Source organism: Melozone crissalis, unplaced genomic scaffold (genome assembly GCF_028551555.1).
Source record: "Melozone crissalis strain CALT ecotype California unplaced genomic scaffold, PUWL_Pcris_2 ptg000056l_1, whole genome shotgun sequence".
Classification (NCBI taxonomy): Eukaryota; Metazoa; Chordata; class Aves; order Passeriformes; family Passerellidae; genus Melozone; species Melozone crissalis.
In genome coordinates this window covers 424,707-451,171 of record NW_026535834.1, presented here as the reverse complement: position 1 = coordinate 451,171, position 26,465 = coordinate 424,707, and the positions used below count along the sequence as shown (strand labels likewise).

The following is a 26,465-nucleotide window of genomic DNA, read 5'->3' as shown; positions in this document are numbered from 1 at the left end:
GCAATGGAGCCCCTGGAGCAGGTCCAGTGGAAAACAGGAAGGATAACTGGGGGACTGGAGCATCTCTCTTATGAGGAAAGGATGAGGGAGCAGGTCCTGTTCAGCCTCGAGAAAACCCGAGAGGGGACCCCATCAATGTCTACAAGTATCTGAAAGGAGGGTGGCAAGAGGATGGAGGAGGGTTCTTCTTCGTGGTGCTGAGCGATAGAACAAGAGGCAATGGGCAGAAACTGATGCACAGGAACTGATGCACTGTTTTTCCACTGAAACACGAGGAAGAACTTCACAGTGCAGTGACCATGCACTGGAACAGGTTGCCTGGAGAGGCTGTGGAGTCTCCCTCACTGGAGACATCCAAAGCCATCAGGATGCCATCAGTGCCATGTGCTCTGGGGTGACCCTGCTCGTTGTGGTCCCAGACCCATTCCGAGATCCTGTGATTCTGTGCACATAGACAGACACTAACACCGCCATGTGTTGCCTGCTTGAAGCTCACTAGTGCCAGCAGGTCCGTGAGGGAGGGATGAGGGAAGGATGCTGCCTGTCCCACTGACTAGGGCTCCTTTGTCGTGCTTGAAGGCACACACAGATCTGACACCAAAGAACCTCCTGATTGGGGATAACACACACACAGACACAGACACATAGACAGCCACACACACACGAAAGTGCCGACGCGGACGCGCAGCCCACACTGCCCCTCACGCTCTCCGCGGCGAATCTGCCGCTACGGGGCGCCGCCCGGCCCAACCTTCCTGCGCGCGGCCCTGCCCACGTCGGAGCGCGCGGGCGCCGCGCGGTGGGCGTGGCCGGAGGCGCTCCGAGGGACGCGCCGGGCCCGGGGAGGAGGAGCGGGATCGGCAGCGGGATCGGCCCTTCCCCGCCGCCGGGGCGAGGCCGCAGCGGAGCGGCGCGGGGGGTGGCCGGGTCCGGCCCATGGACCGTCCGTGCCCGACGCGGAGCCCGTGGAAGGAGCCGCTCGGCCGCGGGAGGCGGCGCGGGGCGGCTGAGAGCGGCTGAGCCCCGGGGCCTTCGCTTCGCCCCGTCCCGTGCGCGCCCCGCGCCCGCCGCCCGAGCGGCACCATGTCGGCCAAGGTGCGGCTGAAGCGGCTGGAGCAGCTGGTGCTGGACGGGCCGCAGCGGCACGACAGCGTGCTGAGCGTGGAGACCCTGCTCGACCTCCTGGTCGGCGTCTACGCCGAGTGCAGCCGCGACTCGCCGCTCCGCCGCGACCGATACGTGTCCGACTTCCTCGAGTGGGGTGAGCCCGCGCGGGGGCCGCGGGGCGGGGGCTGCGCGCGGTGCCCGTGAGGGGCGGCGGGAGGCCGGGGGCGGCCCGGCCCCGCCGTGCGCTCCCACCGCCGCTCCCGGCAGCGGCCGGAGACGCCGCCCCTGGATGCGGCGCCTCCCTGGGGAACACCCCCGCCGCCAGCCGGGCCTTGACCCTCCCGGTCTCCTCCCTCGGTCCCAGGCGAACCGCTTGGCGGCCGGCAGCGGCGGAGTGTCCTTGGCCTGAAACCGTGCTCGGCTTAGCCCCAAACGTCAGGCTAATCCAGTGCTCCTCGGAGGGTTTCCTACCTGGGGGAGGGGAGCAGGGCAGAGCACCGGGCTCAGGCTTTGAAATGTTGCTCTGGTGCCGGCTCCTTGCTTTAGAGAGGGCGTGCGTGTGTTTGTGGCTCGAAGAAACAACAGTTCCCGTTCATCATGCTGTCTTTCTTAATTTGGGCATGCCCCCCAAGGACAGAGTATTTCTAGGCAGCCTTTCTAAGAGCTTTGTTTAATGGTTCCCTACTGTTCAGCAGCCTGATAACGAGAGACCTCCAATAGTCCGGAGCATGCTGACAAAAGAAGATGTGGATACTTTTGATGGCACTTAGGATAAAAGTTTTCCATCCAATGTTGGTTAGTTAAGGCTATTGACTAGAGGTATGTGGAGAGCAGGGATTCTGCTGCATGTCTAAATGAATTTATGTTAAAAAGGCCGTGGTGGCTGACTGGTTTATTCAGCTGAGTAAGTTATGAATAATAATGTGTGACGAAGGTGACTTAACTTCTCCGTGGAATAAGAATTGGAGGGGAGGGAGGAATGATCATTGCTCACGAGAACGTTGCCCCGTTTATCAGCTGTTCCATGCATGTACAGTTAATTAGGCTTTAAAAGAGCACTCTTAAAAAATCAAAAAAACAACAAAAAAACCCCCCCAACCAACAAAACAAAGGATTTCCTAAGGGAGAGGGAGGGGCAGATTTACTTCAGTAAATGCAAATGTGTGTCTTTAGCACTAGAGACCAGAGCACTAACATGAAGGGACAGCTGGTTCTCCTTAATTTCTGTGGGGACCACCACTCTTTGTCACACACTAACAAACTAAGAGGATTCACTTCCTGGACTCTTCTATTGACGTCAGTAATGCGATTGCCAACTGAATAATTAACCACTTTATCACATCTGCCCCGCAAGGCTGCAGCCTGGGGAACATTGATTATTTGTTTTGTCATGGGAGCTTTGTATGTCTTCTGCAAAGAGCATTCAGGGCTTTTTGTTTTCAAGCTGATGGCTTGAAGGAGTGAGCACCAGCAAATTGTTAAGTGTGATAGATCAGACTGCAGCATACTTTGAAAACTGAAGTTGGAAGGATTTGGGGCAGGCCAGAGAATGATATGCTTTTTCTATAGCGCTGCTGGTGGTTGTGTCTTACTGATTGATCCCAGCGTTGTCATTTTTGTGTGATGGAGAGGCCGATTATCCAATTGTTTATAAAATCGCTTCTTTTAATTCTATTTATTGTGCTCACTGAATGTGAAAAGGTTACTGACTTGATGAAAAGTATAGCTCGCAATAAAAACAGTGTGTAGGTTTTACTGCAGTGTGGGATTACCCTGCTATAACAAAGTGCCTATTCAATAAATAATTGAAATGTATGTGAGCTACCATCTGGTGCTGCAGAGTAGGGATAAAAGTTTGTAATCCAGGCTCTTGATGGTAAAGGGGTGGCCCTAAGTCTGGACTGGATATTTGTGTTCCATCAACAAGGGATACCCTTAAAACCAATTGCAGTTGATACTGTGTGTTCCTTCCTTTCCTTCAAGCTGTTAAAAACAAGTAAGTGCCAGCAATGAGACGCCTTTTATCTGCGTCCTAATGCCCTCACAGTGTGTTTCCACTGACAAGGAACTTGTTTCTGCCTCCAGCTAATAAGGAAAATATCATGCCAAACATGCTAATCTTCCTTATGTCATGATGTGTCTTAATTACAGCCTGATTTGCTGTTAGAAGATATTCTGGATTAATGTGCACAAGTTTTCTGTGCTGTTATGTGTCTGTAGAAGCATCAGAGTGTAGTTAAATATTTGGGATATACTTTGAAGATCAGTGTTTCTTTATCAACTGGAGACAGAAGGAATTTCCTTTAGACAAAATGGAGACTTACCACTGACAATGGAAATAAGCTGCATAGGTATTAAATTTGAATTAAGATGAGCTATAGAACAAACATTTTTTTTACAATTGTGATTTTAAAACTGGGTGTGAGGTATCACACCTGTGAAATTCCCTGGAAATGATTCAGCGTGGCTAATGGACTTGCTTGCCTTCTTAATTGGCCAGAGAAAATGGAGTTCAGGCGTGGTAGGGGAGGCAGGGTTATTTCTCTGGCTGTGGGGTGCAGAGGAGATGGTGAGCTGTGTGGTGTAGTTGCTGGACATGGATATCTCTGCTTTCTGACAGAGCATGGTGCTGCTCATACTCTGTAGCTGGTGGATGCTGGAGAAATGGGGAGTCCACAAAATTAAGTCCCATGTTCATCTTGTGAGACTTAGGCCACCCCCTCTCTATTCAACATCTGTGGGAGCTTTGCACCTTACCTGTGGAGGCTGATAAACTCCAAATGGTGCATCCCATTGCTTCTGTCCTATTAATTCCTCTGCTGCTTCCTGGTAGTCCAGCCACAGGCTTAAATCCTCTTCCTATTTGCTAACCATAGAAGAGCACAGGGTGTGGTCCTTTGCCTTGAGGCAGCTTGTGGCTTCCATTGCTTTACAAATCTTGTAAGAATCTGCCATTTTAACCTTGTCAATTATAGCTTTCCCATGGTGAATGGAGCTTTCAAACAGTCTGTTCTTTCCCTATACTGGACGTAGAATACACATATCTTTATGCCAAGTGTCTTTGAGAAGAGCTAGCTGAACTGCAAGTGAGGAGTCCAAAGTCCTTTTCTTGTAGTTATTTTTATTTATAACTTCTGTTGAATAAGCTCACACCCAGTTGGTTATCACTGTTATATTGTTTATATGAAAGATATTGAAATAATGCTCAATAGTCTCAGTGGGAATTGAATCCAAGTCTGTTAGGTAACAGACCCATGTCTACATGCTCAGAAAGGACTTCCCAAATCTGTGCTTAGTGTCTTTTAAACTGTAGGAGCTGCATCTGCTGCTCCTAGAGTGAGATATAGCAGAGAGTCCTGTTTATTCCAGTTGGCTTTGCTCATTCCTGTCTGAAAGTGGGACTGCCTGGAGCTGTCAGCAGGCACTGAGGAGGCTGCATGGACTTTGGATTTCCCTGATGGACTGTGGGTGCTGCAGTGTGTGTTGTCCATGCACTGCAGGGGGATGTCCCAAGAGACTTTTCCTGCAGAAAATGCTGTCCCTTGTTTACACTGACAAGGAGAGAAGCACAAGAGTGCTAGAGCAGCACAGTCACAGCTCAGGTGTCTGCACCACCTGTCCTTCAGCTTTCAGGCACAGCACGTTCCTCCCCACGGAGCCTCTCGTTCTCTCACACTGAGCCATCTGAGTCTTGCATAACCCTGTGCTGGAGTGGCTGCTTGCAGGCCACCTTGCTGGCTGGCATCACTTCTGTGCTGGCTTGACATCACCTTGTTTTTCAGGAGTTATCTTAGCAGGCTGTGGCTGGTGCTCGCTGCCCCTTCCTTCCAGTCACCAGGGACTGGCACAACCGGCTGCTCCGTTTTTGGACAGCTGCTTGTCACAATTGCAACCAGCAGTCAAACACCTTCAGAGGAGTCTCAGGAATGGGCTTTATTTGTATTCAAAATGATCCTGGTGCTGCACAGCCTCCCTTGCTTCAGCCTTTGTTTCCTCTGACCCTGTTTGATACCGCTGGCCTGCTGCAGAGGGCAAGGTGGCACGTGTCCCCAAACACTTCATGCAGTGTTGTCTCACTCCCAGACTCTGTGCTGGCTGGTTCTCTCTGTGGCAGCACCTCAAACCCCATGCCAGAGTAGTTTAGTAGTTTGTTGGTTTTGTTTGATGCAGACTCACAAAACACTTCTGTGGAATGTTTCTCCTCACTTGTTATGACCTGTCAATTTGAATGCTGACTTACCTTCTGTGTTCCCAGCTAGAGTGGTGTTCTGCTTTTGGATAGTGGTGGTGGAGTTTTCTGTCTCTGTGTTTGTTTTTCTTTTTTCCTGAGAGGAACTCTAAGGATGCTGAAGCTGTGGGGAACATGAAGAAGATGCAGATGATTAGCACAAGTAGGCCAGCTTGGCACTTGCTGCTGAACTCTTGAAGACAGTCTGGCATAATAGACATTGGATGCTGTTGTAGTAATATCAATATATTTCCAGTGTGGACTAGAGGAGAGAAAAAATGTACACAGAGTGCTTAAAGCAACCTCTAGCCTGGCCCTGAATTGCCACTTTTGGGTATATATTTGTTCCACTTGTGTCTGGACCATAGATGGAAAAAATCATGCACAGAGCATTGACTGGGAAGGGCTGCTGTGCTGGTGCAGTGATCACAACTCTAGGTCACTGTTGGGACTGGTGCTTCAAGTTTGGATCTTCCATTTGGAGGGGCTCTGTGAGCTCTGCAAGTTGACTCCAAGTCAGTAGTCTCTCCTCCTTTCAGTTCTGCTTAAGAGACACCTTAACCTTTCAGATAAAATATACCTAATTAGAGAAGGGATAACCTTGCAGGGAGGCCTTTGTGTCAGAGCAGTGCAGAGCCTGTTCTGTCAGCCTGAGAGCAGTGATGTTCAGAAGTGTACATGTGAGCCTGAAAGGTCTTTCCAGCCTGCACTAGAGCATCTTCTAAACCAGCTGCAGAATTGACCTGCTCCTGTGCCACAGGTACTGCTGTGCTAGAAAAAGCACTGGCTAAGGGCAGGGGCACAGTGTGTGACAAGTGTGCTGCTAGCATGGAAGGCAGAACTGTCCTCAAGTGGTTTTGAGATGACCTCAGAGCTCATGGACTTTGAGGGTTGCTTATGAGGATCTGTTGGTTTTTTGGGGTTACACCAGGAAAAACTGTCACTTGATAACATGTCATATCTCTTGACTTGAGGGCTTAAATTCCTTTACTCCTTCCCTTTGGCACTCCTCTCCTTCCCCTGCTTGCAGAAATACACATAAAAATTCAGGAAGGGGCCTCAGGCTCTGCCAGCTCATATAATGTCCTTCTCTGTGCAGGCAGAAGCTCTGCAGTAAGTGATAAGCCTGTTGGGCACGTGTGTGAAGTGACAGGGTTGGATAATGAAGACAGCTGATGAATAAAAAAAACTGAATTTCAGGTTTTGGCTAAGTCCCCTCTACATCATCCTCTATCCCCCAAAGCCTGCTATGATTCCTTACACCAGAGCCAGGGGCAGGAGGGTGTGCACTGGGGGCCACTGGGGCAGGGTGCAGCTGCAGGTGCCTTGCAGATGTCCTGGAGAGGGGAGTGATGATGGTGGTGGTGACCATGGGGCTTTTTGTGCAGTGTGGATGCAGCCGGAACTCTTCCCTGGTGGGGCACCATAGCTTGGATCACCTTCTGTAACGAGGTCACAATGGTCATCTGGCAGAACAGTGTGAGCCTGGCTGCTGAATCCCAGTTTCCTGCATTCTCTGCTTTGATGAAACTGGTTTTGTTCTTTCCAAAGATGTATGTTTGGGCTACTTCAACTTGAATTAATCCTAACTGCCATGTTAGCTTTGACAACATTGTAGTCAGTGTAGTGACATGAGGGCATGTGGTTAAAATCCTGCTGCTGTGTGATGCTGGACTCCTTACAGGACAACTGTTTTAATCTGTTCTTTTTAGAATGAGACAGAATCTTTTAATGACTTTTTCAGTAAAACTTCATGCTGTGAAGCACTGGGACTGGATGTTGCAGTCATGTTTTAGTAGTGGCAAAGTAACAGGGTCTGGGGGATCCTGAGAGAGGCCCGCTGGCATGTGCTGGTGAAGTGACAGATGGCCTGGGTGTACATTGTCTTTTGTCCCAAAGAAGGAAGTCACTATTGCTTTTCTCCTGTGCATGAGGGTGCTAATAAATAGCACCAGTCTTTAGTTAGGGCTTGAGGAATTATGTGGTGTATTGAAGGCTGGGATCTATATTTTGCATTTAAATTTTGTTTATCTATGAAAACTCAGAAGGGGGTAAATAAGCTACTGATAAGTTTTTCTTCATACAGGAAAATATGTGTGCAGCTAGTAGTTTCTAGATGGTACATGATAAAGTGTAAGATTGTAATGCAGAAGTAAGATTTCATAAGCATCCATAAATCTAACTTTTTTTCTGACTTGTTTCACTTGCAAATCTAAATTATTTTCATATTGAGTTTTCACAGATAATATTAAGATATAATATTTTGCAAAAAAATGACTCAATTTGCATCCTTAAAACTTGCATGGTTGTCAGAGTTAAACACGGTCAGTGGAAATGTCTTGAAAGTCAATTTAATCAACAGATCTAGTACAATGAACTTTTTTATCGAATTAAATTGAACTAATCTATTTTTGCAAACAATTTTTTTGCAAACAAATTAATGTGTGGCATGGAGTCAGTTTCTTCCACCTACTAAAATAAATGACTTTAATTGTGTGAATCAGAACTGAAAATACTTGTTTCATTAGCATTTTTTAGCAAGTTACTTCTACTTTATGGTTGAATATTAGTATTTTAGGTTTTAGGAATGTTGATCTGTAATTGAGATTAGCTGGGAATGTTAAACTACAGATTCTTTAAATTTATAAAAAATTTCACTTTTTCCCTTGCATGTAATTTGAGGCAATTCATGCAAGCTGGTTTAAGATGGGTGTTACAAAAAGGAAGAATTATAAAACTTAACAATTGCAAATTTGTCTGTGCCATTAACAGAATGCAGTGCCTAGGATTATGAAAAATGTTATGGGTTCATCTTTTTCATTACCAAAGTCTGAAAAAATCAGTAGGACAATGGACCACAAATAAACTGTTTAGAAAACTAGAAGAACTTGTTCAAGCTTTTAAATGTATTTTTGCTTTTGATAATACTTTAAATAGAATTGACCTTTGTTTCCTAAGTTGCCTAAGGTACACTTGGGAGTTCCAGTGTATTCTTGATTTACCAAAGGGCTTGAATCATGCTCACTGTTATGTCCCACTGAAGTGCTAGGGGTTTTGCATTTTATTCTATATATTTTCAATTTTTTTAAGGGATTTAATTTAAAGTATTCTCCAGGTCTGAGAATTTGTATGTACATTTGCTCTGTGGTTCAATGTGATCTGTTCATTTTTTAGCTGTCTCCTAACACTAAAAGCTTCCAGCCCATTTTTCTCATCAGCATATGCAGGTTGCCAGAATGCAGGCTTTCATTTCTGAAGATCTTGTTCACTATAATGAATGTAGCTTTCTTCAGTAGGAAACTACACACTGTTTTCTTAAGCCCTGATTTTGCATAGACCTCAGTAATCATGTCTGGAGATATACTTAGAGTGCATTCAGATTAAGTGTGTGCATCCATCATTTCCAGCTGAGGCCTTAGGCATCCTCAAGTGCCTGAGATCTTAATTTCTATCATTCATGTCATCAGGGTCTTAACACTGAAACGTGTTATTACTTAACCATGGCCTAAAGCTTCAAATGTGATTAGTTCCTCTGGATACCCAACCTAAGACATCTATAAAGGAGTTTGAGCTTTAGAAATATCTTTACCAAATATTAAATCATTGAAACTGTGTGGAATTTATTAATCAGATGTGCATTAGTGAAGTCTGAGGTATAGTTCTTAATTTAAGTGCAGTACCATTGAGGGGCGAATATGTTTAGGTGCCTTTCCCCAAAAGGCTGAGAAGAGGTCAGAAGCAGCACCAATTTTGAATATATCCCAAATTCTTTTCATAATTTATAATTGTTCTCCAACATAAAAATAAACATGGATAATTTGTGCAGTCTTGCTTGGAATGTTTATGCCAGTTTAGTGAGATGTTCATGCTCAGGGTTTTGGAAAAGTCAATACAAAATTCTGTCTGGACTTTCAATTCAGCTTAAATGTGAAATGTGATTCTAATTGTCATAAAAAGATTTGGTGAAAGGTGAAGGAACAAGTAAGATGACACCTGTTTTAAACTAGTTTGAGTAGGTATATGGAAGTCAGACTTAAAGAAGTGTTGCAGCAATTCTGGCAATATTGTACTTTATTTGGGACTGTGTAGTTCGTGGGATGTGGATTCATTCTTTTTGCAGGAGGTATGACTTTACCCAAAGCACAGCAACCACTATAGAGCTATAGGGGTTGTATATTATGATTTCTCTGCCAGTAATGGTCCCTTAGCCTAAGAACTAAACTGTGTGCCTTTGAAATCTCTGTCCTCATCTGAGGAGGACAAGGTTTCTTGTAATTGCATGGTAATTCTCATGGGACATCTGGAATCTTTTCCCCACTATTGAGGAATTCCTCTGTCCCTGGTTCCCCCCACTACTTCTTACAGAGATTTGATGTGTACCTTGGGAGTGGATGGGGATTGTCTCCATTGCCTTGCACACCTTAGGATTGCTGATGTTATAACATGGTTTCTGTGATCTATTTTACACATCCTTCCTCAAAAGTTGGCTTCTTCATGGAGCATTTCTGTGTGCTGCCAGCCTTGCTGCTGTCCATGTGACTTGGATTATCAATACAGGAAGCTGGAGTGTTCGGAGTGCCTTTTATTTTACTGTAATTAAGGCAGAGTAGGAACAGCAGGAGGGTGACTCCAGGCATGAAGATCCTATTATATCATTTTGAAATATGTTCCCAAAGGTTTGCTTTTTAAGATGCATGTTTAGTCTTTAGATTTAGCTCCTTTTCTGATAGGATTAGTTAGGTTGTCATGTGTCACCCCCATTTCTGTGTGTCATGACTGCATGGCTGTGGTCTGTCTCTTATGAGCCCTGAGAGATGGTCACCCAGTGTGCAAGCTCTGCAGGCTTTTAGTTTTTGGACTCTGGATCCAAAGGACAAAAAGCAAATTTTTCCTATTGTTAGGAGTTTTTCCTAGAGTCAGGTGTACTTGAGTCAGATGTTTGTATTGAAATTTTTAAATTAAGGATGTAGGTTTTTGTGTCTAGTCTGTGAGTGCTTTCACTATGTAAGCATGAAATGGGAATGTAATATCTGATGTAATATCAAAAACATTTTCTTTCTTTTTAGTTTGTATGCTCTTTAAGCCAAGGAGGGAATCTCATTCTGTTCTCCCTATCAGAGCTACTTTTAGGGTGGCATTGTTGCCCTGGAATGCTCTCAAGTTACACATTTTGAAGGAAAATACATTTTTGTGATTCAGAACCATGGGAGGCCGTGAGAAGAAAAGTTTTACATGTACAAGAGGCTAAAAGTGATCTAGACCTCACAGTGGAGTAACTGGTAGATGTTGGGTTGTAAGTGCAGAGTGAAGGCTGGAGCCTGTGGTATTTAATATTTCTGCCTTTAATGGATAATAGGTATTTTTCCTAAACTCACAGCACTTCATCTGTCAGAGCAGACTGAGAAGTTGCAGGTCAGCTGTGTCACAGGGAGGAAGCACACACATTTTCCTCCCAGAGCAGCTTTAACTAGTTGCAGTAAAATGCCTTAGGTTATGTGGCATCATATCACTGCATAGAGGAAAAGTTTGACTGAGTTAACTTACTCTGGTGTGTAATTGAAGATTTCCATTACCAGTTAGTTCAGCCTTTGGTTTCCTGGACAGTTGATATTTAAGCTGGGAATAATGTCAGTACACACACAGCTGTTTTTAAACTGTGGTTCTTCTGGCCTGGTACTCCAGATAACCTGGGACAACATGGTGTGGGGATGCCTCACTGGAGGCTGTATCAGAGCCACAGATTGTCTTTATCTTCCCCTAGAAGTATTTACTGGTTATTAAGGCAACTGAACTCTGGTTATCAGTGTGTGTTTACTACTGTGGGCCAGCAGGATTTACTGGATTGGATGTGGGGCTATACTGGGCAGGCTTGACCCTGGCAGGCATGACCCAGTCAGGTTTACATCTGTGGCTAGAAATAATCAATCCATGTGCATCTTGAAGTTGACCCTGATGTGAATTGTGAAGATAAAAGCCCTGACATTTTGTGAAGGAGGGAAGTGGGAGATTTTTAATTAAGAAAATTAGAAGCTATTTGGGAAGAAGCTTTTACTGCCCTTAGGAAAGGGCTTTGCAGTAATTTTCATCTGTGTTGAAGGTATGCATTGTTTGAGTGGCTCAGACCAGGAGAAGTTGCCCTGGTTTATCCTGACAGAACCAAAGCTGTATGTAGGTTATCTAGGTACAGACTTCCTGTTCTTGTGGGTAGTGTTAAACATCATAAAGATTGTGTTTAATGTTTCAGGCATGTTTTGAGGGTGGGGATAGCAGATACTACATTCCATCCTCTACCTTTTGTATATAGCATTATACTTCCCTCACACTGTGAAACATCACAAAATTTAGCATGACAAATGCAGAGTCTTGCTATGTGCAGCTGTAAAAGTTGGGGAATGACCATCTAGACAGCAGCCTTACAAAAAAGGATTTGTGGATCCTGGTAAACATTAGTTGAAAAAGTCAGTGGTGCATCATTGTAGAAATGGAAGCTGCCTGTGTACAGGACTGCATCTGGAGTGTGTAGTGAGCAGGCTGAGGGAAGTGGTTGTTATTCTCTTTACACCACTCTTCCAAGGCCACTTCTCTTGTACAGTGTCTAGTTCAGGGCTTCCCAGTACAGAAGAACCACTGGGAAGCTGAAGTGAGTCTGGGAGTAAAGCACTGATGTGGCTGAGGGCCTAAAGAATGTGAAACGCAACAAAGCCTGGGATGCCTGGAGAAGGGGAATCTCATTGTCACCTTCCACTGCCACACGTGTGGTTAGGGAGAACAGAGAGGCAGGTGCTTCCTGGGTGCACTGCCAAGAAGGACCAACAGTGGACACAGGCTATGGCAAGGAGGATTCTGATTCTTTGTGAGAGAAAAATAAAAGTACTCCTCCTGAGGATGGTCTTGCAATGGAAGAGTCACCCAGACAGATGAAAGGCTCTTTATCCTGGCAGCAAACCTCAGCTGGACAAGCCCTTTGTCACCTGATTGATGTTATCTCAGCTTTGAGTAATTTGGGTGGATTCTGATGTCAAGAAGTCCCTGCCAACCTAAGTTTACTCTGAGGTTCAGTATATTTTTTTTCGAGTTAACAAATGTATTTAACATCATGGCTGCTCTAATAGTAAATAGTTGTTCTTCATACTTCCCACAATGAAAGCAATATGTGAAATAGCATCTTCTTCTTATTGTAGATAAAGTAACTAATACAACTTGGTTTTTTTGATAGTCTCAGGTGGTCACCTTGGTTGGCTGGCATTTTACCAGAGTCTGAACATAAGTATTGACAAGCTTTTAACTAGGCTTGTTAAATGAAGGGAAACTAAATTTTGTTCGTGTTTTTCTTCCATGTATTTAAAGAAAGCACCAGTTTCCTTGTTCCTGGCAGTGAATTTGCCAGAACAGGTTTTAAGAACTTTGAACCTATATTTTATGTTTAGTGCTGTCTCCCAAGTGTGGTTTCCTTATGTCTAGTTAACCTTGATAGCACTTGGATATTTTAAAGCATTCCTCTGTGGAGCTGTCAGAAGAGCCTGCCCTCCCTGCATGACTGTGAGCCTGAATCATCCTTTATGAGAAGTAGAGGTTTAGTTGTTGTACTAGATATGTTCTCATATCACAAAGGATCTCTATCCAGTAGGGCTCCTAATATGCTTATATCTGGCACTATAAGGAGTCTGGCTAAGCAGTTGCTAACAAAAGGGTGAAACAAATGTTCTTCGTAAGAGGAAGATGTAATGGGAGGTACTAGCTGGGGTTTTTTGTTTTCTCTGTAAACTGAGAACTCATGACTTACATGAAGTTGGACTTGCAACATGGTTTTAATGCTGATATTCTTGATCGATGATAGTAGATTCAGCTAACCAAAATGCACAACAAATTCAGTGTTTCAAAATCATATTGGTATATGGAAGTGCTATCAATAATGAGGATAACATTATTATATGTACAAATGGGACAAAACCTAAGAAATTAATTTAGTGCTGTTTTGTACTTATAAGATATCAAAGTGGCACTTGACTTTATGTACAGTAAATTTATATCTGTATCTTTGAGTATTTTGCTTACAGCAAAACCCATGCAAAATAATAACATTCTTCAAAATTCCTACATTCCTAAATACCTGGAAGTCTGGTAGATACCCTTCTCAGAGAACATAGATTGTCAGCTATGTCATGAAGGCATTCATTGAGAGCTCTATATAATGTAATGGTCCACTGCCCTTCTGGGGCAAGGGCTGTGTCTGTCTGTGTCTGAGCAGTTTATAATGTGTGTTCATTTTTCAGAAGAAACTTTTCTCACAGTGTTGTGTAGTTGTTTCAGATGCTCTGGTGTTTGCACACTGTGGAGGTACCTTGGGGGAAAAAGAAGACAGTGAAATAATGGCAGTAACTTTTTTTGTGGACTGAGTCTTGCTGCTTAAAACTACTGAGAAAACCATTCTCCTCCTCTTATGCCCAAATTTCCTCTTTCATTTAATTGTTCAGACTCCTCACTTTTCATTTCTTACTCATTCTATACTCTCTTATTTAGAGAAGGCACTTTGCAGTGATGTCTTCAAAGCAGCAGTGCACACTTTGCACACATGGCAGCAGTGATCTTTTGTGTCAGTGACTGTAATATGTCATTGTGCACATTGGTAATGATAGCTCTTTCTTCAAGGATATGCTTGATAACTGCAGAATAAATAATCACTGGAAAATGTGCTCCAGTAATTCACCTTCAGAGCTCTGTGGGTGACAGCTGGTGAAAGATAATGGATTATCTTTCTGCAAGAGGAAAGCATGGGCAAGACCTACTTCTTACATCAATCTCCTTGCCCTCATCTCTTCCTCCCCCCTCATGTCCCATATAACACTTAAGAACCTGTCCTCTCCATTTTCTGAGGGACTTGGGTGGAGATTGCTTGTTATCACTTTTGTGTTTAAAAATTAAAAAAAAAAATATTGGCAAGGAAAGAAATTTAGCTGTGCATAACAATTCATGGAAGAGGAAATCAACACTGTCTGCTTGTAATCTTTTAACACATATCCAGAAATAGATTTTTGGAGAGTCACAGTATTTGTTTTAAAATTTATAGTAATGGAATAAAAAATAAGCAGATCTGTGAATTAGAAAGGAGTGGAAAAAAACATTATTTAAAGTCCAAAATATTGGTCAATATACTACAAACCTTGGTCAAGCGAGATGTCTTTACATGGAGCTTCTAGAAATTCCTGTGCTTTAAAGTAAACTTTAGGTTGAGATTTTTTTTTACTAAAATGTCTGTTAAGAAAAATTTTGAAGGAGAAATGGAACTGGTGGTACTTAATGAAAAACTTCTCACGTGAGATAACAAAGATTCTTATTAGACTTGGGGTTTTGAGTTGTTCAAGTATGTTCACATAAGAAAGGTGAGATTCCAAAGTGACTTCTTGGTTCCTTAAAAATGCATTCCTTAGAGAGTGGCTCTTCAGAAGAGAAATTCCTTAAATTTTGATTTAATGTAATACAGTTTTAAGTGCCCCTGTTTTCTTTCCTATCTTTAAAATACAGCTGAATAGTCAGTCAGGAGTGAGTTTTTTGCCAACAACTGCATAAGCTACTCTGCTATTGTAAAATTTCTTCAAACAGTTAGGTACATTTCTGTTCCTGTGTAAGAGTAATGACTGGTGCAGTCTGAGCATAGTAACAGACATGGTGACAAAGTGACCCTTGCTGCTCATGCAGATAATGCAGTGCAGTAGTTTAACACATGACTGTTCCTTCTTTTTTATCATGATTGATACTTGTTTTGAAAGATTTTATGGACCTATGTTTTTGTTTTGTCCTTTTTTTTTTTAAATGATGCTTCTGTGGACTTGTCTTAAAATTCAAATTATATAGAAAACAATAGTTAAACATAAAGAAATTATTATAAAAGTGAAATTTTGGGGTTGTTAAAGTATAAACAGTAGGACAGTTGCCAGAAGTATAGTCTTCAAGGCTTTTTAACTCCTTTCCAGGCAATTTGATGAACAAAAAAATAAGTTTTATAAGCAGTCATCTTTCCCCCCAGTGCTGTGGGGTATTTGTGTCCTGCAGTCCATTGCCATAGACCTGCATGCACTGTGTGTGTACCTGCTCTTCAGAACCAGAGTGGAGCTGTATGTTAAAGCCATGAAACTACCAAGAGATTTCTGATAAATGTCATGTCCTTGCTTGATTCACAGTGGCAATCCAAAGATGGAATAATGTATTACTGAGAACATTTTTCATGAGGCTAGGAAAAAAAAAAGGAGCCCTAAGTGACATATATATTGAGTATCTTATGTAAAGAAAAAAAAAAAAATAGACAGCTCTCCCAGACTTTTACACTAGAGAATTCCAAAGAAGCTTGTGGAAGAAAAGGATTACATAGCCTTAGCTCCACAATACTCATATCAAAAATGAACCTACCTTGTCTGAACTACAGTGTCAACGATGAAGAGTTTGACAGTCTTTATAAGATTGTGGTTTGGGACTGAATGTGCTTTAAAGTGAGTTGATGCAACTGGAAAATATTACTGAAGAGCTAAAACAATAATGAAATGGGTAAAGTACCCAAGGTTTACTTAGATGACACTGGAGACAAATTATTAAAGGAAAATATTAAATTCTATAAGGAAAAAAAAAGGAATGGAGTATAACTAAAATGATATGTAAGAAAGTAGAAGGGCAACCATTTGGCTTTTATCTGTGTGAATACTGGCTCAATGTCTGTAGTAGTTTGCAGTTGCATTGAAGTAGATGAAACCATTTTTTGATTGACTAAAATTCCTTGGTTTTCTGTTTGTGGTCACTTCTTCTGCTTGTGGTCTCCTCAGAGGCCGAGTGCTACGTTGGAAGATTTCTGGAAAGAAGTTAATGCATCTTTACTGGTTCCTGCTCTGGAAATGGGAACTTGTAAAAGCACATCTACACCAGTAGCGTTTTCCAGCTGCATCTCTGCTGGCATGCAGGTGCTCACCCTGGTGTTGCATAGGAGCTTCCAAATGTTTGGTTGTTATTTCTAAGTATGAGGAAAGAAAAAGGTTGGAAGCCAACAGAATAGAGCCTGAGGTATAGATGAAGATTTGAGATTGCCAGCCTACTACCAGCTTGTTCTGAATGTCTTAGTACTTGATTTTCTGTTTTGAAATCAACACACCTGCCTAGATGGACTATAAATGAGGAAGAAAAAAAAGGAATTCTCTGCTCAAATAAAAAATAAATAAACCTTAAAGCCAAAGGATCATGGATGTAGTTAAACATAAATGGCATGTGGATAATGTTACACCTTAAGGAGGCATGTACAAAACTGAAAACTTATGTTTTAAACAACAAGCTTAAAAGCAGAATGTTTTAAGATACTGCACCTGATATAAAAACTTTCTGGGATGTTCCTCACTTGATATGCCTATCTTGAAAAGCTGAGAAACAAGACATAGAGGTGAGATGGGGTATTTGCAATTGTGAGTACAGTGATTGAACAGGTTTTTGTTCCCTACCAGCTTTAGGAATATATAAGAAACAGGGAAGCAGCTAGAACCCAGGGATCTTGGCCTGCTGCTGATCATGTGTGCAGTAACAGGAGGTATGATCTGGAGTGGAATTGAGGATATAAGATTCCAGGAGCCTACAAGAGGTTTGGGAATGCCTAGAAGCATGTCCATTAAACAGCAAGTCATGTGGGCTGGCAGTCTGTTGAGAGCTTTCCTAGAATCATGATCCAGAAGGCTGGATTTAAGAGTTTCTGAAAGATACCATGGTGAAGATGTTAAGAAAAGATGGGCTATAAATACTAAACAAAACCAAAACTGTTCTTTGATACACAAAATACTGAGATAAGGGGAAAGAGCTTATTCAGTTTACTGTACATAAATTACCAAAAAATTGGATAGGAAAGCATGATAAAAATACAGAATGAGGGGGAGAGAAGAAGGAAGAACTTCATCCTGCCTGTACTAGAGAAAGCTGAATTTATAATGCTTGGAGACTTGGAAATGTCTCTAGGAAGAGGCTTGGGGTTCTATTTTTAGTTTCTTGTTCCTTATGCTTTGCATACACATGTGATGTTAAAGCTCTTTAGTCATGTTCTAATTCAGTTAAATTTTAAAAATTCACTCTTAACTGTTCCAAGATTTGCTTCCCCTAACAATGACTTTTTGATTTGAAGAAGAGTTTAAAAATTTGAACCTGTATAAACTGTTCTATGTCTAAAATTCTAGATTATCATTTATCCAGAATGTTTTGTTTCATGGATATTCACTGTGTGTTAAAAAACCAAACCCTGTTTTAAATGAATTTTTTAAAAAATTATTTAATAGCAGATGTAATGGTCCTGGGCAGTTTGAAACTTCAGAATAATTAGCTGATGGTAGCAAGCTAATAACTGATAGCTGGAAAATGGGCAGTATTCTAAAACAGAATTCTGTAGGCTTCTTGGTTTATTTAATTGGTAATTAAATTTTTTGGCTTTTTTTTTTTTTTAGCCATAAGCACTTAAAATCTGTACTGCTAATGATCTGTTATCATACAGTTTGACTCCATTGTTTTGAAAGCTCCTCCTAAGACCAGGGGTAGGATTTTTTCAACTTTCCAGATCCTCCCCACGCTTGGTTAAAATTTAGACTTTTCTTATCCATTTAAAATTTTAACTGTGTTATGTGGAAAGACTGGGAATATATATAGACAAATTTTAAAATACGCTGAGGCAGTGTCAGACATTAAGGAAAAGTTGCACAGTGAAATCAGAAGCATGTTACCTTATCTGGGTGATGTTTTCATCACGCATTGGAAGGCTGAGAGATGTGTTTCTCTTCCCTTTCGACTCTCTTTCCATCCTGAGCAAGTAATTTGTCAAGAAGCATCCTGATGTGCCCTCTGGAGATGTGCTTACCTTCTGAGTACCCCAAACCCCAGTGATTTTTCACAGCTGCAGGCACCTGGCCATGCTCCTGATGCCCTGCTTGCCCTGAGTTTTGTGGGTAGTGACCTTTGGCACTTGAAGTCAGTGAAAATATAACAGTGCTGCTGTGAAAATAGTGCTGCTGTAAGTGGTCTTCTTGCTTGTTGCCAGCTAGTGGTATTGCAATAAGTAGTGCAAGACAGAATAGCTTTGGCTATACATTCCTGGTCTAGAGAGGGAAGTGAACAAGAGTTATAAATCCTGAGAGTATTTATAATAATAAAGAAGCCACTCTGAGCTGTCCAGTATAATATGTAGCAAATCCTAGCATGGGACTTGTTAGTATTCTCTGCAGATTTAAAGACAGTTCCTTTCTTTGCTTCTGAGTAGCTTGAGCTACTCCAAAGATTCTTGTGCCTGGTTACAGTAATTGCTTGTTGCATGTCTTTGTGGCCTTTTCCTACGGCAAAGATCTGACTTTCAGTGACCTTTTAATTAGATCTCAAGCTCCAGGCAAGTTTTGAAACAGGGTGAGTAATGTCTGAGAAAATGTCCTCCTGCCCGCTGCCATTTAGAAGGAAGTGAAGAAAAAGATGTGCCACACCTGTTCTTAAAGTAGCTGTTGCTACCTGAACTCTTAAAATTGAAAAACAGCTCAGGGTAAAACAAAGTCAGGTGCAGTTCTGTAGCTCTGTAAGCTCACCTAATTGTCCCATCTCCTTAGCCTTGCATTTCCTAGTTGATGGTGTTGATCTGGTTGGGAACTGAAGTGTCAGGTAAGAGGTAATTGTCATTTGGCTGCTTCCTTATCCAGTTTTCCATGGAGCTCCCTGTGAGCAGCAGGGCAGTGCAGCTCTGCCACAGCTGGACATGGTGTGGGCAGCTCATCACAGCCCAGGGCCTGAGGACAGCAGGTTCAGGAGAAACGCTCCACTCCGTCACCCTCTGTGCTTCTGCTGGCACAGCAGCCTCTCCCGACCCTTGATGATTCAATTTCCTTAACCACAGGGTGATAGATGTGTTACGTGTCTTGGTAGCTTGGGATCCTGCTGGTTTAGTGAGCAGAATCAGGTCAGTGAGGTGAGGCCAGCTGGGTTAGTTGGAGCTGATGGGAGAGAGCACATCCACGGAACTGCTGCTCTGGCCACAGCGATCCACTAAGTTGAACTGCTTGTGTCATTGAACTGCTTTATGCTTTACTCTAAATTTATAAGCAGAGAAAAGGGGGATGCATCATAAGGTGAATTTCACTCCTGTTACTGTAAGTGCGTTTGTGTAGGGTGCTTTGGCAAGAAGAATTTACTGGAAACCTCTAAGCTCTATAAATAAAGGAGGTGGCATGTGGTAAATACAACACCAGTGTAAAGTGTAAATTGTTTTATTACATAATGCACATATTGTGTTTATAGTAACTTGAGAGGAAAATTTTGTGTATATCTGGAGAAAAAAACCCCATGCATTTACACCAAGTGATTGGTAAAACAGCTATACTGCTTTCCTGTTAAGTTTTACTTCTCAATAAAGTATGCAGTCAGAACTTTGCTCATACATTGATGATGTAAGTGGTGGCTTAATAAATGTAAGTGTATGTATGCTTATATCAGCACAATGTGGTCATCAGATTGGAATTGTTTTATTTCTTAGGATGTGCAAGAGGTGCTGGGTCTGATGCAATGTAGTTTCATCCTATGTTATTGAAATTTGGGTGAGCTCAAATTTGAGATTTTCTTAATCTCTTCTTTGATACCATCTGAAAAATACCAATTTTTTCTGAGCAGTTGTAATTCTCAGGCAATTCTACAAAATAATTACTAACTATGCTGTTGAGATTGTTCATCATGCAGTAAAATAAGTGGATTTTAGAAATATTTACAGTGTTGTTATGGAATAAAAGAAATGGAATAATTGAAATTTTACTGTTTGGAAGTAGTGATTCATATAAACCCCCTGAAAAAACTTTTCCATTACTGATGTGCTTCACTATCTGATTGCCATTTGCTGTGGCTTAAATGGCCTCTCCAACACCTGCAAAATCTGGCCCTGAACTACAGAAAAACTGAGGCACAAATAAAGCTAAGTTAAACAGATACTGCATTCTGTGGTGTTTCTTACAAAGTTTACCATGTGTTTTGAAGAGCCTGTCCTAATGTGGTGCAGGCTGTGGTACAGCCATGTGCTCCACGCCACATTCACCTCAGCTCTGAAAGCCATTGTGCCCTTCTGCAGCCTCACCCTGCTCCCTGCCTTGGGCTGGGGCTCCATGTCACAGCTCTGTGGGAGTCCCATTGGTTGAACAGTGTGCTGGGAGGGGGTGGAATGGGATATACACAAGTTAGCTTTTGCCTGGAAATGTTCCTTGTTTGACATAGCACATGAAGGCTGATGGTGCAACAATGGGCTGGAGCATGTTGAGAAGGAGCAAGGAGGAGCTCCTTCAGGAGTAGAATGAATTTCCTGGATTGAAGTCGTTGTGTAGCTCCCCATTCAGTTGTCTCAAATGTCTGGGATGTCAGACAGTCCCAAGGAAAATCTGTATGTGGCTTCATGTACATATGTCTTCCATGCTGGGTACTATCATCTTGAGAAAAATAAAAGGACTGAAGATGAAGCTTATGAAGGATATCAGCAGTTATATAAGAGCAGAAAAATTCCTTTATTGTGGAATAGTAATCTTTTCTTTGCAGATTTTTAGCAAGACTTAAGAGGAAGGAAAGTACCGTCTTTGCAAACCTTGCAAAATTTGAGTAGAAGCAAGATTGATTTGTTTTGGTCTCTGCAGAAAATGCCAGCTTGCAGATATTGTTGGACTTCTGCTCAGTATTTTAGTCTGTGATGGTTCTAAGGCTGAAGAGGCTGATGGACCACCAGAGAACCCATGGCTGGTATGCAGTCTGATGAAAGAGCTGGGAATCTTAGGGAAAACCTTAGGAAAAGGTTAGAGAAGCATGGCTTTTCCTCTCCCTAACAAATGTGACAAGTTGGAAAGAGATACAAAAAACAGGACTACCAAGTGCAGTCAGGAGCACTGTTTGGCTGAGGGCTTTCTTAATTCTCCCATGAGAGTCAGGCTAGAATTTATTCTCAAATTGCTGGGTGTTTGCTGAAATACCTTTATGAGTACTTATAAAGGTGCAGGTCTTCTTGTCCAGTCTTTCTTCCTGCTTAAAAAAGTGTATGTCCTGACAGTGGTATCCTGAAATATTACATTTTGTGAAGCTTCACCAGGTTTGTGTGCACAGTAATTCACTTTTGGCTTTCCCAAAGTCAGTGCTGCTTACAATCATGTTCTTCTTCAGCGTTAGTACCCACAGTTTTATCTTCCAAGATCAACTTCATAAAAAAATAAGACAAGCCCTGCTTGAATTTGTTCTAGAAACCAAGGAGTAATTCCCTAAATTCGGATCATTCTGTGACAGTAACATGAACAAAATGAGAAATTGAGCAGTGAGCTTCACCCTCTGATATCGATGCAAGCGTCCTCTCCTTGTACTTGCATCCCTTGTAGTACTGGCACACACCATGGTCTGATTGGCATGTGGTTTTTATTTTACCTATTATTTTTCCTTTGGCAAAGAAAGGTCTTGCATATATGTGAGTACAGCAGATAGTCATTTGGTGTGTTTCTTTGGATGTGTGAGCCAGCCCTTACTTCCTCTCACCTGCTAGAACTCTGTTTCTGTTTAGTTCTCAAAGGCACACAGTGGCCTTGGCAGGAGTTAAACTGGCAATGTGTTTTGTCACTTGGACTACTGGAAACCATCTGTGTGTTCCTCAGTGCCTGTCTGTACAAACCTTGAGTATCATCCTTTCATTGTAAGCATGGAAAGCAGTGAATGGGCTGGGCAGGCAGATAGCCAGCTATTAAGTGTTTGTGGTAACATTCATCACTGAGCTGGCATATTGCTGCTGATTGAGTCCTTCTGTGTGGCACTTGTTTTTGGGGCTTGCCACACAAAAAGAATAACAGTGAACACAGATGATGTTTCGAGGTAAATGCCATGCTCTTCTGCTGGCAAATTTAGCAACACTAATAGGATCAACATCAGAACTACTACTTGATATTTTTCTTGAAAGCATTTCCCAATGCCATTAGCCTTTAGCTTGGTGATAAATTTTTCATGCAGTTATCACAGAGTAGTGTACAAATGCCAAATGCCAGAATCAGTTCTTCTCTAACTGATAAAGCTGGTTATGGAGCAAGATGCAGAAGCTACAACACACTTGGTTTATGCCTAAAATTAATGTTTTTATCCTTTTAAACCTTTGAGGGGTTTTGCATGTAATTATTGAATCCAAATGTTACCAAATTCATAGTTCTGTTAGTGTCAGCAGTATCTGATTGAAGGTGCTCAGATGCTCTTTTATGTTTGTCAAAAAACTTTTATAAAATGAAGCAAAATCCATAACTGGCTGCAAATGGATACCTCTGTGCAACAACAGTTCTTCAGAAAGCTTGAAGGCTTTTAAAGCATTTATATACCAAATAAAGACTAACAGTTTGACATTTAACTTAATAATTAGTTTCCATCTTCTGTCTTGAGAAATCAAGAATACTCAGACATTCTTGCTATTGTGTTCATGTATGTGTTTCTACTGGCATTTTAGTAAATTTTAGTAAATGCCAGTGATACTGTTATAAGAGAACAGTGCCAGCCACTGTAAGACTGGCTGGCCTTGTTCAGGGAATGAAGAGGATTCTGACAGTGTGTGGAGCAATGTTGTAGCAGCAGGCTGTTCTGCAAGGTCTGCAGACCCTCTAAGAGGTAACCAGGTTGTGCTTCTCTGGTTTTAAAGCCAGTGGAAATTGTGTCATTGTGATAACCAAGAGTCTTGCCCCACAGCATTGGTCCAGTGGATGTTGATGGGTGATGAAGAATTGGAACATAGGACAAGAAGCAGAGTAACTGAAATGTGTGTATGTACTTTGTAAAAATAGGAGGGAGAGCAGAAGTCAAAGGCCCAGCAGCAAATGTGTCAGAGAACACAGAATGTGTCACCTTGACTTGTAAACAGCGGAACTTTGGTGAAATTTGTCTTCCTGTAAATTTGTATTTATCAACTTCACTGGGCTCAGTGGAATAACCACCTGCCCTTCCCACAGTATGAGCTTTTCTTTTCTGCTGCACACTTCCTTTCTTCCCTCTTCTGTGCAGCATTGTCCCACTGTCCCTGCATGACTGTGGCCAGTGAGGAATGTCTGCTTTGCACCTGGGTGTGTGCTGGCTGCCAGCTGAGCAGGTGACTGCTTTATTCCTGCTGCTGCCTTTCCCTTAGCAGAGGTGATACCATGGGTGTCTCCTATTCACTGCCATTTTTAAAATAAAACTTGTAGCAACTTTGTGTCTTTGGACAACTTCAGAGAAATTTGGTACAGGGGGTATGAAGGGACTTTATTGGGATCAAAAGGTACTGGGAGGGAGGAATGGCTTCAGAATGCCCAACAGTGTGATCATTCATACCTTATTTCCTTAGGAAACCAGACTGAAAAAAAGCATTCAGAGAGGTAGACAGTAAGAGGAAACAGGTCAGCACAGGAAAAGGGAAGCAAGGATCTATATTTGGAAAAATTAAAACTGGAGTCAGCATAGGATGGAAGAATAAAAAAAATTTGCATTTCTAAAATGCAGGGGAAATTTCACAATCTGATACAGGAGGATTGTACTTCTTTAAAACTGAAGTGTGGGTTGTAACAGGTATTTATCACCTTAGTAAGCAGGTTGGGGCTACCTGGGTGTGGGTACCTCCCAAGACATGCATACAAGCACTGACTTGTTGAACCTGCCAGCCTGCTGTTTTAGTAGCAATATCATAGGAGTGCTGTTTCTTTGAAAAGGGTGCACAAAGGGCACACAAGTTACTTGATTTCTAGAATTAAGTTGAGGGATGGCTGAGGGAAATGGTGAAATTTGCTGCTCTTTCATGTTCTTCCTCCAAAGAAAACATCTTAAAATACTGGATCTGCCTGGTAGGAGTATGGCTCCACTGACAGTTATCTGCGTCATTTTGTTTTTCCCTGACACTAATATTTTGCAATTCACATAGTTTCCTACCACAATGTTTTGTAGAGGGAATGAGGAGATAAAGGGAGCATGGTGGCAGATGAACTTGTGTCTGACCAGACAGTTTGGACATACCTTCAGGGTAGATCCACCTGAATGTTGTTATCATGTTATATAATGACTTAAACCCCAAATCACTTACAGCATCAACTGTGAAACTGTCTGGTGTAGGCAGTCTGTTATATAAATAGGTTGTCCACAGAGCCCATGGAGTCTCCATCCTTGGAAGTTTTTGAAACCTGACCAGGCAGAACCATGAGTAACCTGGTCTGAAATCAGTCTTGACTGTGATTTGAGCAGGAGATTGGATTAGAGACCAGCTAGTCCCTTTCAACATGAATTGCGAGTCTGTATGATTTTCTTGCCATTGTCACATTTATTTAAAACTTGGAGCTGCCAGTGATACAAAACATCAGGTGTTCTTGAACATTTGGCAGCTTCAGCTAAGGGATTTTTGTGAATTTCTGGAAATTTGTACTGGCCAGCAAAATTTGGATGAGTCCTCAAATAAGAATCCTGGGGTAACTCCACCACTGAAGCAGCAGGGATCATAATCCAGTGGGTTGTGTTTTGCTCATTGCAGTGTAAGGGTGTTAGTTTTTGTGATTCCAGATGGTAAATTATTGACATAAATCCAGTGATCCAGAGTATGAACAGAAAGCAGAAATTCAAAACATACCTTGACACTTCTCATTTTTAACCACATTGCAGGTGGGAAGAGCTGACCTATTATTTTTTGAGGGTGATGTTGACAACACTGGCATCCTTCCCTGACCTGTTTTTAGAAATGAGAGGAAATGTGGCATATGAGGCCAGCATGCACCCATTCCTGGGTTAGCAGTGCAGAGAGCCCAGTCTGCTGTGTCAGATCATCTCTGCTGGCATTTCCTGCAGCTTTCAGTCATTCTGAAACTGCCTCCAAATATTTTCTGTTAGGTGGCATAATACACATTGACTGCAGTGTAGATGCACCAGCTCTCAAACCTATATCACAAACCTATTTACTTGTGAGTAAAACATTTAAATTATATTTTTAAATTATTAAAATTTATGTTTTCTTTTTGTGTAAACAAAACATCCATCTATCAGTTGAAGAGGAGAATATGATCAGAATAGAATTGGTGTGTGGAGTATTATGTCTTTCACATGTACCCTGGTTTTCAATGAGGAAATAAATGCTGGCATTTCACTTCTCATTATGAATCAAAACATCAACTGTTACTATTTTGTATTATTTTCTTCAGAGCATACATTACTTGGCTTCTGAAAATTGGTTGTTTGGGTTTGGTTTTTTTCCTTGCCTGGCATTATAGAAAACACCCTTCTTCCAAACAACATCAAGTACAATAATGCAAAATCAGCTTGAGAGAAAAGGCAATGGTGCATACAAAGATACTGCTCATGGAATGTCTATCCCAAATTCTTATTACATCCTCACAGTCTTGAATAAACAAACTCTTGCAATTACTTGCAGCTAATGTTACCCTGACAACAGTGTGTATATATAACAAAATTCAGTAATCACTGCCAACAAAACCCCCAGTACAGCTAATGCTTCTGTTTGCCAGGATGAAATATTTTCATTGAGGATTAAATCAACTCCAGATCATAAGTTCTGCCTTCAGTATTAGGATCAAAAGTAATTATTCATTCTAGTTTATGGAGATAAGTTTGGTTTGAGTTCCCTGTTTATCAAATAGTGGTATGCAAAGGGAGAAGCTGTATCTCTCTTTACCAGTTAAGTAGTGATAAATCACTTGGCATTGTTCTGGCAAGCACAGTCTGCCTCTGATGCTTTTTGGTGCAAGTTTCTCCTCACTCAATTTTGCCAGTTCTGTGCATGCTACTGATCAGCATATTTACAGCTGAGGAACAGCAGCCTCCTGGGACAACTGCAGGAATGCAAACTGGAAATATTTTTTTATTTAACTTACAAAGAGATAGAAATTGTGGAATCCAGTACTTAAATGCAGCAGTTCATATGCTGGTGTAAACAAGGTTCTACTTCAAATGCCAATAAAGGGTATATCAGTTTAAATAAATTACTGGTCTGTTGCCTCCCCTGAGCTCTGATCTGTTCTGTAGCTGCTGTTGTAGTCTCTCTGATCATTAGATTCTCTTGACACCCAGTTTTAGTTTCAAGGTAAATTTACTTCTAAGGAATCTTAGATTCTTGACAAAGACTCAGAATTTTTCC

General features: G+C 41.9%; 1 protein-coding gene across 6 annotated transcripts in view; it reads left to right on the top strand.

Annotated features, from left to right (window-relative positions):
• Positions 1–981: 981 nt before the first annotated feature.
• CDC42BPB (CDC42 binding protein kinase beta) overlaps positions 982–26,465 on the top strand; it is an 89,920-nt gene continuing 64,436 nt past the window's right edge. For 3 of the 6 annotated variants that reach the window (XM_054286962.1, XM_054286961.1, XM_054286959.1), the window contains exon 1: positions 982–1,261. In XM_054286962.1, coding sequence (XP_054142937.1) covers positions 1,084–1,261 — 178 coding nt within the window. In that variant the 5' untranslated portion in view covers positions 982–1,083. The remainder of the gene's footprint in view (positions 1,262–26,465) is intronic. The other 3 variants (XM_054286963.1, XM_054286964.1, XM_054286960.1) reach the window with 1 other exon arrangement.